Below are 14,690 nucleotides of genomic sequence, written 5' to 3'. Positions count from 1 at the left end.
GCAAGGTAAGGCCACTGCACATAAGCAGGCCTCTTCAGAAACTGTATCCACTAGAGATGGATGCAAAGAAATGTAAAGAAAATTCAGCGTCCTACATGTAGAAAATACAATCATACTATTCTTTCTCCACATACTTTTGAACAGGTTTTGCTTTCCTTTACCATGCAAATTATTGTCAATAGGTAGAAAGTTGGTATATAAATTTAGATATGATTTCTCATGCAAGTTTTGTCATACTTTATTGAGATGCCGCTTTAGCTTATTTGTTATGTCTGTAGTGAAATTCCAAACTATCGCTTAATTTTTCTAAATTACTTCCGTTTTAGAAGTAAGACGACCATGTGAACAAAATTGTGCTTGTTTTAGTTCTTTTAATGTCACATACTCAATCAAGGGATGAGAGATTTAATATAAACAACGCGACCACATACATATCAGTTTAAAAATGGTGATGATAATTCATACCTTATTGTAACATCAATCTTTAATCTTTGTGAGTTTTGTCACATTAACACATTTAAATAACGAACGAAGATGAAGAGTGAGTCAGGATCTCCTTCAACAAACATTATTAAAACACATTAACGACGCCTATGTAAAACATTCTACTTATATAACTAAGTATACATCACTGACTAAAAACAATTGTTATAGAAATAAAGATACATAACTAAGAAACTCATGCAGAGTACATAATAACATTGAGATTAGTCAAATTCCAAAGGACTGCTGCTAAATCTTATAAAGTTCCACAAGTTTTAACTCAGGAATAGAGAATCGCCTATCTAAGACAGGATTTTAATGCTAATGACTAAGACACGACTTTCGAAACTGTGAACGGATTTTTCCCTTAATTAATAAAAACTTCCATACATGTATATTCTTGCATAAATCAGTTCTTATTATAAAAAACCTTTGTTATTGAATAAACCATTGTAAATTATGAACACATTTCAAACATCAACTGCAAGAAATTGTAATTATTTATATGTTCAATAAAAACACTGTAGATACAACAGTAAAGGATGCCATGAAAGTAAACCTTAAAACTGTTAAACTAACATTATTAAAAGTATAATTTTAAAAGCACACTGTGCTGCATGAATCAACATTTCACAAAAATAGATTCGGTTGCGTTCTACCTATGTATATATACATTCTTCCTGCGTCTCATTTTTGCGTATCTTGCTAATTTTCTCACTTTCAAAAAAGATGGTTTGTTGTATACAATTAACAACATTTTGCTAGACACACAGCGATTAGTCAAAGGTGGCGTCAGCAATGAACGGAGGTGACGCATGTTTGGACATGTGCCCCTCTCTACATAAATTTTTACAGATCCACCTTTTTCCATAGACAAATATAGTTTATAAAGAAAAATTCAGCGTTCTACATGTAGAAAATGTTCTCATGTTATTCTGCCTACACCATAGTTTTGAACAGGTTTTACTGTCCTTTACAATGCAGCTTATTGTCAATAGTTAGAAAGTTGGTGAATCAATTTAAATATGATTTCTCTTGAATGTTTAGTCATACATTATCGAGATGCTTTAGTAGCATATTTGTTATGCAAAGTTAGCAACATAGATTCAGAATTATGAAGTCACACACTGCACCGGCATCATAGATTCAGAGCACTGCACCGGCACCATAGATTCAGAATCTCCTTTTACTTTCGATAAATAGCCTTCGTTTTAGAAATAAGACTTCATTTATGACAAATGTGCAGACAAAATTATGCTTGCTTTATTTCTTTACATGTCACATACCTTACAAAGATGAGAGATATAATATGAAGAATGCACCACATACATATCAGTTTAAAAATGGTGATGATAATTCATACCTTATCGTAATATCAATCTTTTATCTTTGTGAGTTTTGTCACATAAACACATTTGAATAACGAACGAAGATGAAGAGTGAGTCAGGATCTCCTTCAACAAACAGTATTAAAACACATTAATGACATCTATGTAGATCATTCTATTTATATAACTAAGTATACATCACTGACTAAAAACAGTTGTTATAGAAATATAAATACATAAATAAGAGCCTCATGCAGAGTACATAATAACATTGAGATTAGTCAAATTCCAAAGGACTGCTGCTATATCTTAAAAAGTTTCACAAGTTTTAACTAAAAAATAGAGAATCGCCTATCTAAGACAGGATTTGAATGCCAATGACTAAGACACGATTTTCGAAACTGTGAACGGATTTTTCCCTTAATTAATAAAAAATTCCATACATTTATATTTTTGCATAAATCAGTTCTTATAACAAACCTTTGTTATTGAATAAACCATTGTAAACTATGAATACACGGCAAACATCAACTGCACGCAATTATAATTACTTATAAATAAAGACACTGTAGATACAACAGTAAAGGATGCAATAAAAGTAAACCTCAAGACTACTAGATAAACAAGATCAAATTATAGTTTTAAAAGCTCACTGTGTTGCATGAATCAACAATTTACAAAAATAGATTCGGTTGCGTCTTTCTCTGTGTAAATACATTCTTCCTGTGTTTAACATTTGCTTATTTTTGAAATTTTCTTACTTTTAAAAGAAATGGTTTGTTGTATAAAACTATCAACATTTTGCTAGACACACAGCGATTAGTCAAAAGTGGCGTCGGCAAGAAGGGAGGTGATGCATGATTGGACACGTGGCCCTCCCAACATAAATATTCACAGATTCCCATTTTTTCATAGACGAGTATGCTACTTCACCTCTCCCATACCTTTAAACAGGTTTTGCTTTCCTTACCATGCACTTTATTGCCAATATTTAGAAAGTTGGTATATAAATTTAGATATGATTTCTCATGCATGTTTAGTCATACTTTATCGAGATGCTGCTTAGCTAATTTGTTATGTCTGTAGTTTAATTCTAAAATATCACTTAATTTTTGTAAAATTACTTCCGTTTTAGAAGTAAGACGACCATGTGAACAAAATTATCTTTGCTTTAATTCTTTACATGTCATATACTTAACAAACGGATGAGAGATTTAATATAAACAACGCGACCACGTACATATCAGATTGAAAATGGTGATGAAAGTTCATACCTTATTGTAACATCAGTCTTTTATCCTTGTGAGTTTTGTTACAAAAACACATTTGAATCACGAACGAAGATGAAGAGTGAGTCAGGATCTTCTTCAACAAACAGTATTAAAACACATTAATGACTTCTATGTGGAACATTCTAGTTATATAACTAAGTATACATCATTGACAAAAAAAACAATTGTTATCGAAATAAAAATACATAAATAAGAATCTCATGCAGAGTACATAATAACATTAAGATTAGTCAAATTCCAATGGACTATACTGCTAAATCTTATAAAGTTTCACAAGTTTTATTTCAGGAATAGAGAATCCCTTATCAAAGAAAGATTTGAATTCTAATGATTAAGACACAATTTTCGACACTGTGAATGGATTTTTCCCTTTATTAATGAAAAATTCCATACATGTATATTTTTGAATAAATCAGTTCTTGTCATAAAAAAACCTTTGTTATTGAATAAACCATTGTAAATTATAAATACATGGCAAACATCAACTGCACGCAATTATAATTACTTATGATCAATAAAGACACTGTAGATACATTAGTAAAGAATGAAATAAAAGTAAACCTTAAGACTGCTAGATAAACAAAATTAAATTATAATTTTAAAAGCTCACTGTGTTGCATGAATCGACAATTCACAAAAATAGATTCGGTTGCGTTTTTTCTCTGTGTAAATACATTCTTCCCGTGTTTAACATTTGCTTATTTTTCAAATTTTCTTGCTTTTAAAAGAAATAGTTTGTTGTATACAACTATCAACATTTTGCTAGCGACACAGAGATTAGTCAAAAGTGGCGTCGGCGAAAAAGGGAGAAGATGCATGATTGGACATGCTTTCCTCCCTACATAAATTTTCACAGATTCCCATTTTTTCCATAGACAAGTACAGTTTTATAAAGAAAAATTCAGCGTCCTACATGTAGAAAATATTCTCATGTCCTTCTGCATCCCCCACATATTTTTGAACAGGTTTTACTGCCTTTACCCTGCAGCTTAATGTCAATAACTAGAATGTTGGTGTATCAACTTAAATATGATTTCTCTTGAATGTTAAGTCATACATTATCGAGATGCTTTAGTAGCAAATTTGTTATGTAAATTTAGTAATATAGTTTCAGAAAGTCGCTTTACTTTTGACAAATTACCTTTGTTTTAGAAATAAGACTTCATATATGACGTCCGTGAAGACAAAATTATGCTTGCTTTAGTTATTTACATGTCGCATACCTTACAAAGATGAGAGATTTAATATAAAGAACGCGACCATATACATATCAATTTAAGAATGGTGATCATAATTCATACCTTATTGTTACATCAATCTTTTATTCATGTAAGTTTTGTAACATAAACTTTTTTAAATAGCTATTGAAGATGAAGAGTGAGTCAGAATCTCCTTCAACAAACAGTATTAAAACACATTAATGACGTCTATGTAGAACATTCTAGTTATATAATTAAGTATACATCACTGACTAAAAACAATTGTTATAGAAATAAAAATACATAAATATGAACCTCATGCAGAGTACATAATAACATTGACATTATCAAATTCCAAAGGACTACTGCTAAATCTTATAAAGTTTTAACTCATGAATTGATAATCACTTATCTAAGGCAAGATTTAAATGTCAATGATTATGAAACGATTTCGGAAGCTGTAAACGGATTTTTTTTACGTTATTTATCAAAAATTCCATACATGCATATCATTGCACAAGTCACTTCATATTATAAAAAACCTTTGTTATTAAATAAACCATTGTAACTTAGGAATACATTTCAAACATCAACTGCACGCAAGTATAATTACTAAGCTATGAGAAAGAACACTGTCGATACAACAGTAAAGGATGTCATGAAAATATTCATTAACATAATGCTAGTCTCAGATGTGCAGTGACGTTGAGAAGCCCATTGTAGTTTAAAAATCTCAATCTCAAACTATCTAATATCAAGAATAATCTCTGTGTATTTGGTGTTATCATTTTTCTCTATATCATTGGGAATGTATTTGGTATAGGCATAAAACATCTCACTTCATGGTAGGGGAGAAAATTGTCCAATGGTGTGAGCTAATACCTTTGGTACAATAATATTACCGTGATGAATGTAAAAATTTGTCACATTGCTTATGTTTAAAGCAATATTTTAAGCAAAAAGGACTCCTTTGTGAAATGAAAGAATCATGCAATTTTCATTATGTACCCAAATCACACTTCCATACTGTATAGAATTATTTTCCTTTTCTCGTTGAGTCGGTTGATGCCGAAGATTAAAAAAATTTGTCTTAGAAGATTTGACTGAGTAGAAAACTTGAGTGCATTTTTTTTTCCAAAATGATTGCCATTATATATATTAAACGCAGTGTTTTGGGAAATATACCCAAAGGCCGAGAAATAAAAAATAAGTGTGAATATTCATAATAGTTGCAATAAATGCTGTTATGACAAATCACTTCGCTTGGCCCCAAATGTGGACACTGTTTTTTTTCCAAAACAAAACGAAATGGGAGGGAAAACCGGTGGATCCGGTAAAAAACCCTCCAATAAATAAAAACATAAAAATTTAGAAAAATTTAGTAAAATTTTTGTTGTTTTAAGATGTTTTATATTTTTGTTGTTTTCAATGATCCCGATGATCTACTTTAACATGCAGCATATTCAGATCGTAGCTACGTCGTTCGTATCTTAAATTTGTAAAGGGACAAAAAAAGCGGCGACAAAAAAGTCGGCTGACTATCCTATTTATTGACACCACAAATATTTTGTGTTTGAACAAAAGAAACTTTAGTAGGGAACAAAAAATGAAAGAGTGCAGAGTGTTAACAAAAATTTTAATGAACAGACGAAAAATAAAAAATTAATAGCAGCTCATACATAAATCATATGAAAAATTCATTCAGTACGTTCGACCTGATCATTCACCTACCAATAACAATGAAAAATGAAATGACCAAAGTGACGTCGTGACTTGCATGCAAATTATTTTTGATGTCTACTAGATTTCATTCTATCAAAATTTCCATGTTGCTTCATTAAGACCTTCATTAATAGCTGGCTTTCACTCGTGTGTTTTGTCCGAAAATTTGACAATTGTAAAAATTTAGTTTTGCGGAAATTTTTAACGGTTGAATTTAAAAATGCGTTATACTGAATAATAGCATGCATAACGAAAGTCGCAAGTGAGAATCTTTCAATAAGGACGCTTATTTCTTCGTGCTTCTGTCCAACTTGATCGTTCTTTCAGTGTCTAGTTATTACCTCTACAGATATAGCTACTCTATAAAAAACACATTATAAATGTCAGCATAATGTATGAATAAGAACAGAAATTATATATTTTGAAAAGAAAAAAACTTTAATACCTGATTTTCATGCATTGTCTTGCTCCGTCGGATCCAGGCGCCTCAATAGGTCTCTTACACTTTTTTCACAGCGCAGTTTTTACGTGTGTATCGTAACGTGTATATCGTAACATTTTATCTTAAAAATTCAATGAACCCTACTTGCAGTATTGCAATTTTGTTTTTAAACGTTTAATAAAATTAGTAAAAAGTAACGAGTGAAAGCCAGCTATTTTCTCACAGCAATTGACATCTTTTATTGACATTTTTTTAGCTAATATGGGTGTTTTTCATGATTATGGTTCAAATTATAAAAATAGACCATCGGGATCCTTTTTGAATAGCTCATGCAGTTACTCATAGCTATAAGTTAATTTTAAAGCTCATCTACTCAACTTACAAACCACAAGGCATGGATCATGTTTTTCCACTCGCTTGTTTTCCATCTTCATAGATTATGGTCCAATCATTTCAATATTAATGTTCACATGTACAAATGCCGTTAGCCAATGTCCATTCAATATGTTTGTACCATTCCATACACAAAGTTATCAACGTAACCAATAGAGAGGCTACTGGTATTATGAATCCCCATTTCGATAGATTACTGTTTACAATGCACTCTTATGGTAACTTCAAGTGAAGGAAAAGGGATCACTTCAATACCCAAGTAATATCATTACTCAAAGAATGCTTAGTGCAGATTTGATCTCCTATGAATGTCAGTTGACCACCTTTAGGTGGGTTCATATAACAATGGGGCCCATCATCATTATATGAACAAACAACCGACATCCACATAAAATCCAAACTACAAATGAACATTCTTGGCCATGAATCACCATGACACATGAGTAATGACAAACTAGTAAGAGTAATTGAAGTGAATGACACAGGTGGTAAAGGGACTTTCACAACTCCATCCATGTGGGATCTACAATATAAGAAAATATGAAACACCTGTACGACATTTCGTGATGAAGAACTCTTCATATGACGTTACTTTGCGTTTTTAAATTCTTAATCAGATATATTGAGAATGAGCAAATTGTTATATGTTTTCTTTTTGACTATCCAAATGGTAGAACATTCACATTGCACAAATAGCTTTAGTTGGTTAAGTTTGAAAGATGTATTAAGTTTCAAACGATCAAAGGCTTTACATCGTTATCAAAGCATTTTACACTGAAAGCTTTCATATTACGAGTCCTACACTTAAGACTAGTTGATTATTCCATGCAACTCATACTTCAGTAATCCGTCAGTAAAAAGACAAAATTCACCTTTCTTTCTACAACGTTTAAGTGACTAAGTTCTTGTTGTTAACATTTGCTTAATTTACGTCATGACTAAAATTTTTTTTTGTGATTGGCTCCTTAGGAGCTTTTCACTTTTCAGTAAGACAATAAGTAATCCTTCTATGTATTTGAACAAAAAATTTATTAGAATCTACAATTTTTTTGGCGTTTTAATGTCGTTATGCAAAGCAAAGATGCAATATGTTGTAGGTTAAGATTCATGAGACGATAATGAATTTATACACTGGACTTTAATCTTGTCCAAATATTCATTGAAACATCAATCGTATGTTGCTAAGTTAAGTTTAGGAGAGAATTTAAGGGCGTTCTGTTTCCCCCGAGGTTCTACTAATAAAAATATAGTAGAGAATCGTAGAAAAATGAGCAAAAAACAATTACGGCTCTCGTTCATTGCAAATCTACACCTTAATCTATGAAAACTGCATTTCTATGCATTGAGAGTTTCAAATACAAAATATCATTTATCGTCAGTTTAGTCACTTACATTTGTAGTTTCCAGCCGTAGGATCTATTTTCATACTTGATTTTGAAACAGGTAACTTCGTGTGTATCATATGTCATAACGGTTTTCCTCTTTCAAATTTCTTTTTGCTGCTGCTATCAACACTTAGGATGTAATACTGATAGTATATATCTGTACATCGTGGCTTTCAAATGTTTAAATATGTGTGGTATTTCCTTGTTCAGGAGCATTCAGATATTGGCGGTCTTGATTTTTTATCAACACGTTTAAGTACGTCTGTAATCAATTGAGACGTGTTTCGGTAACTAGACTTCGAGGAAAGTTGAAGGCAACAACCTTATTTTGCTTGGCACAATCACCAATCTTTATACTTGTCATCTATTTGTAAAGTCTTGTTCCACCTCATATGACCAACATTTACTTTCCATGACGCCTCGTGGCTTATAAGTGGCTTGAAGTGGATGATGTCTTTATAAATAGTGTTAAGCATGTCATTATATGTATTTGTTCCACATGATTGTTTAACCCTCTGGGAGCCGTGCCTTTTCAAAAGTTCTTACACATCTCGTTTGGTGATTGTTGCCTGTGAGCAACAACGGCCTCTATAAGGTTAAAATTCATTGTTTGTACTTGAACAAATTACCGGATATCTATCAAATCTAATTTTTAAAAACAAAACGTATTGTTGCCAAACAAAAGAACTATGCTCTCCCTACATTAATATATATGAAATGCTAGTAACAATTGACCATTTTTCAGCGATATTACGTCAATTGTTTATTAATTAAATTATTTAGCACATTAAATAACGCTAATATTATAATTTTGAGCTAGGAGATGTTGGTGGCGTCAATCAGAACGCCTTTAAACCAGTCTCAGAACCTAAACTTATCAAGACATGACTGCAAGATTCAATGAAGATTTCCTCAAAATTAAAGTCTAGTTTTTCAATTCATTAATGTCTTATGAATCCTAACCTTCTCTACAACATCATGCATTGTTACTTTTGCATAACGATATTAAAACGCAAAAGAAATCGTAAGATTCTAACGATTTTTTATTTAAACGCATTGAACGTGGTCAAAACGTGGTCGCGTTATATTGAGAATTACAGATTGAAAGATTTGGTCACAAAATCCTAGTTTAAAGATGATTTCTTTTGTTTGTATTCAAATTGTAAAAATTGACCACAGTGATCCTTCATAATAACCTCATATTAATGCAATCAAAATTTAACACTTATGAACTCATTTAAGTTCTATAAAACCTGGATCATGTTTTTTCATTCTCTTTTGCACTTCCCTGTTTTCATTTTTATAGAATATAGTCATTATAGAAGGTAGTCAGTTTTCATCATCCAATATAATGTTCATACATACGTATGATGTTGTACAATGTTCTTTTAATAACTTTATATCATTCCATTTATGGTGTAACCTCCATATTTAACCAATACAGTTCAGATATCAGGGACCATCCTTTTTGAACAAATTTGCCACTATAGGTTAAACCTTTTAGTGGCAAATGGTAAAACCATTCACATTACAAAGATTATAACCAGACCTTTTGATTTCTGCCATAAATTTCTTACTTCGCCAGTAAATACACAGTACTTACATTTCATTTCTACAAAATTAAACGGACCTGACTTACGTTAAAGCTCAAAATAGGAAGAGAACAGTTAAGCAAATCAGGGTGCGATGTGTCCCAGATTTTTTATGTCCTTACGTCAGATCCGCCATTTACGCATTTTACATGTTGTAAGGAATTTTAAGCTCAATTTTGCTTTTGATACTTTCTGAATTCTTTACGCGTTTTATTGTCATATCGATTTATCAATATTGTTGCCAATGAAGTGCCAGGCGGAAAGCGGATTCTCAATATAAATATTAGAGTTCAACAAATAATTTTAAACATAGTCATAAACAATACCACGTTCAGCAATACCACGTTTCTTGTGGTTCAAGGTTGCAAATCGCCGTCTGCGTAGTTCTAGCGCTTATCATCAATGTCAAAGCAAACTGCTCCTTGAAGAAATAAACGACAAACACTCCAGGATACGCGTGTTATCTGCACAAGTGACAACGACCCATTCTCATCTGGCTTCATCCGTATCTACACTAGACTTTATACATTTCAAGAATGTTTCAGATCGTGAGAACTCGAAGAAATTAAACCAACACCAACACATAAAAATCGAAAGCCTTTTCACCTTTGCGCTAAGAACGACAATAACATTCAAATCAACCCTGACAAAGTGGTCTTCAATTCTCGAACAGGTTAATCACCAACAAAGAAAAAGGAATCCTTTCTAAGTGTTTAAATTTTGCCATTCCACCTACTAAGTTAAGCCACTGTAATTTTCTCGCACCCTTTGAAAAGTTCTTCGCCGTAACTCATAATGAAAGCATCTATGAACACTCTGGTTTTCACTAAAAATTCGTAAAAACTCGAATGAAAGACATCGCACTATCTGGTATTCGCAGCTACAGCCGTCCTAGTTTTTTATTTTCAAAAGACGAAATCAACGTTCTAAATGACCTGAAGAATGACAATAGCATTGTTGTCATATAAAATAAGGAAACACAACACACGTAAGGTGATTCTTTGTAAATATTGTTTGTGCTATGAAATAATTTGAGAAAGAAAACGCTTCAAATGTAGAAAAATTCGATTCTAATGAAACAAAATGACAAAAGTACAAAACTGTAGATATGATATGACCAAACGTACATTTGAGCCCGTGTTACAAAGTAAACATGGGGATATACTTCATGACAATGCCACCGTATAGAGAACGTAGAGCAGGGCCACTCCATTGAGTTTTTTTGTGCCACGCATATCTTATTACGCATGTGATTACCATATTGGCAGCCAGTAAATTGCATTTTGTGACCAATAGGACTGACGATATGGCAAAGGGCAGCCAGTAAACTAATAAAATATACAGCAGCCAATTGCACAGCGAAGTGGCCCTACTGTTGTATATTCCTTTACTGTGGATATGCTGACCAGAAGGAAACAAGAAAAAACTTATATAAACACTATTGAGTGCTTTACAACAAATAGCGTTTTGTACAGACAACAGAAAATTACGTGAAAGAGCTAGAAGAGTTGTTTGTAACATGTTTAGGTCGGGTTGCGTTTGCCTAAGTATAAAGCTAATTTAAGATTGATAAAGAATTGAGATATTTTCAATGTCTAAGGTAGAGAAGCAGGAGCGAGTGTATTTATATTTTTTGTTCATTCAACTATTAACTTAATAAACATTGTATTCTCTTTAATGAATGGAAGATTGCTTAAACTGTCTATCGACGAAATTAGAACTGGCAATCCAAATGCATTCAAATCAGACTCTGGTCGCTGAAATAAGGAACTTCGAGGATCTGAATGAAAAGCATCAATCATGTGATCACCATTTCCTTGAGCCATTAACACCATTGTGATCTTCTTTTGAAATGGCCATGTTTGTAGAGCATCGTAATCACCTAGGAATAATATCATACACAATATAAATTTTTATAATAATTTGATATAAGTCTTAATAAATCCCAAGGCATACCTTTCCCTTCTATCGTCATTTATTTTCGTACATGATCAAAAAAACTAAAAAGTATCGAATCTCACAAACAACTAATTGTAAGCTTTACTCTGCTTGTATACTTGTTTTCTGTTACTTAGATATGAGATGAACCAGCTAAGCGCATTATTTTTTATGCCATAAAGTTCTAGTTTTTTTTATCAAGATACTATGATCTACGGTATAAAAGCCTTCTGTAAATCCAAGAAAAATACCCCATTTATTAACCCCTTGTCCATGTTAAATAACCATTCATTTGTTGTTCTCAACAAGGAGGAACAAGTAGAATATCCTTTCCTTAAGCCCGACAGATAGTTCGATAAAATCTTGTTTTAAGAAAGGTAATGATTTAATTGGTCAAAAATAATTTTTTCAAAAATTTTGGAAACAGTAGATAGAATGCTAATGAGTCTATAATTTTTACACTCCTCTCTATTTCCGGATTTAAATATTGGAGAAACTCTAGCTTGTTTCCAGTCGTTAGGATATTTTACTTCATCTAATAATACATTAAATATGTGGGTCAGGTATGGAGTGATGACAATAGCAGAATCTTTCAAAAATTTGGAATATATTTTGTATAATCCAGCACTTTTATCGCTTTTAAGTTTTGATATTTTTTGGTAAACTGTTTCATCAGAAATTGTAAGAAATTGAAATTCACAATCTAACGGATTTAAGTAATCAGAGAAGTCTTTAGGACTTTCTGGAAGTTTACTTGATAATTTAGGGCCGATTTCTACGTAATATTTATTCAATTGACTAGCTATTGATTTTTCATCATAAATATTATTGCACATTTCATCCTTGATTGTTGTAATTGTGGTAGTTTTGGAACATCGACCATTTCCACTAATGATTTGATTTATATTTTTCCACATTTCTTTTAGATTATTTTTGTTCATTTTAATATTTTCCCTACAATATCGGGATTTTGTAGACTTAACCAACTTATTAACTTCGTTACGTTTAGCTTGATAAGCTCGGTAAACATTTTCTGAGTTTGTTTTAACGGCTCACTTTTTCAAGTAATCACGCTTGTTCATCTCACATCTAATCTGAGTTGTTAGCCAAGGAAAATAAGTGCTTCTGACTTTCCTAGTTTTTATTGGAGCATAAATGTCTGATACGTGATTAAAAATGTCTTTAAATTGTGCCCATAGAATATCAGGATCACGATGATTCCAAGTAGAGTCTCTCAATAAGTAAAAAATATGGTTGTTGAAATGATCAATGTTGTAATTGTTTAGATTTCTAGTTTCAACAATCTTAGGTTTTTCACGCTGCAAAGATATTTTATATTATATTATCCTCCCAAAGCTTGACGATTTCTTATTACAAGCATTACGCATGTTCTGTGCTTAGAAAAAACAAATTTTCTCCGTCTTTGTGTATACGTGTGAAAAGGTGAAAACGATTCAAACACTCTTCGTGGGGATGCAAATTTTTTTCAAAAAGGACGAAAAAATATCCGTATTTTCAAAGCAATCGCGTATGGAACATTGAATGATATGGAATGACGAAAACAAGTGAAGTTTTACATGACAATTTTTATTGATGACAATTGCGAATTTTTCTATTCTAAGGACATGGAAAATTAATAAAGAAATTATTGACGTTCAGTTTCTCCCTAGTTTCTATCATCTCTTCTATCTAAGCTGAGGTGAGTGCCATGCTGGTTTCATCATTATAATCTTTTCGGTTTGACTTGATGGGTCATAACAAATGCTCGTCATTTGAAATCCACACTTTTCTAAGACTTGAACAATATCCATCTTCATGAGTTGATAAAGTTTTTGAGACTCACATGTGTAATCTGAGGAAGTTATCGTCAACGCCATCGAGTTATTACTCTTAGCAGAAGAAATGGTAACATTAGGTTTTCCTTCCATTAGAAATTCAAGATTCCTTCTTAACTCTTGTACAATTGCAATATCACCGTATACAACAACGCTTCCGTGGCCATGTTCGATTGTTTCTATTTGTAAATGCTTTGAGAATCCGAGCGGTTGGTTCATTTTTACTTTAAATTCAGTCAAAGTTATAGAAATTCAGTCAATGCTTCACCATTAAATTGTTCGTCTTCTTTAATGCACTGAACGTGAACGCGCGAGAATTAACGCTTAGTTTAACAGAACAGGAAATAAACAAATATATAAACAGAGGCTGCCCGACTAAGGCTAGCACAATGTGTTGTGCAACTACACAACAACTTATACTTGAGAGCTGTAAATTTGACTTTTCAAGCACGTAACATTCATATAATGCTACATAACATTGTTTTAATGATAGACGATAACTTCATTTAAGATTAAGTTGAATATTTAAAAATCAGAAACCATTTTCCGTGTTTTAATAAAGTCATAAAAACACTCAGGAACTCGTGTTTGCCACGCAATGTTTCAATAACTTAATGGGAACACAAGTGTTTCAATAACTCAATGGGAACACAAGTGTTTCAATAACTGAATGGAAACACAAGTGTTTCAGTAACTCAATAGGAACAAAAGTGTTTCAATAACTCAATGGGAACACAAGTGTTTCAATAACTCAATAGGAACACAAGTGTTTCAATAACTTAATGGGAACACAAGTGTTTCAATAACTTAATGGAACACAAGTGTTTCAATAACTCAATAGGAACAAAAGTGTTTCAATAACTCAATAGGAACACAAGTGTTTCAATAACTCAAAAGGAACACAAGCCTTTCAACAAATCAATAGGAACACAAGTGTTTCAATAACTCAATAGGAACAGGGAAATGTTTTTTATTTCGTTGATACAATAATCTTTCTAAAACTATTTAAAAAAATAATTTGCTGACTCTTGTTGTTTATGCTTGTATTTTAGCTTTTTAAATTTCCCGCGCAAAACACACA

General features: G+C 32.0%; 2 protein-coding genes across 2 annotated transcripts in view; both read right to left on the bottom strand.

Moving 5' to 3' along the window:
• LOC124451359 overlaps positions 1-4,438 on the bottom strand; it is a 13,266-nt gene extending 8,828 nt beyond the window's left edge. Inside the window, exons 1-4 of the mRNA XM_047001973.1 lie at positions 4,405-4,438; positions 3,086-3,176; positions 1,847-1,937; positions 466-556 (exon numbers count right to left, since the gene is read on the bottom strand). The gene's annotated coding sequence lies outside the window, so the exon portion shown is untranslated. The remainder of the gene's footprint in view (positions 1-465; positions 557-1,846; positions 1,938-3,085; positions 3,177-4,404) is intronic.
• A 6,994-nt stretch (positions 4,439-11,432) lies between these two features.
• LOC124451367 (TNF receptor-associated factor 1-like) lies at positions 11,433-11,875 on the bottom strand. The gene is made up of 2 exons (XM_047001989.1): positions 11,793-11,875; positions 11,433-11,718 (listed from the first exon to the last, which is right to left on the bottom strand). The coding sequence occupies exons 1-2, from the start codon at positions 11,809-11,811 to the stop codon at positions 11,474-11,476; spliced, it is 264 nt and encodes an 87-aa protein (XP_046857945.1). The 5' UTR covers positions 11,812-11,875; the 3' UTR covers positions 11,433-11,473.
• Positions 11,876-14,690: the final 2,815 nt, after the last annotated feature.

Source organism: Xenia sp. Carnegie-2017, unplaced genomic scaffold (genome assembly GCF_021976095.1).
Source record: "Xenia sp. Carnegie-2017 unplaced genomic scaffold, XeniaSp_v1 HiC_scaffold_24, whole genome shotgun sequence".
NCBI lineage: Eukaryota > Metazoa > Cnidaria > Anthozoa > Malacalcyonacea > Xeniidae > Xenia > Xenia sp. Carnegie-2017.
This window is presented reverse-complemented; position numbering and strand designations above follow the sequence as displayed.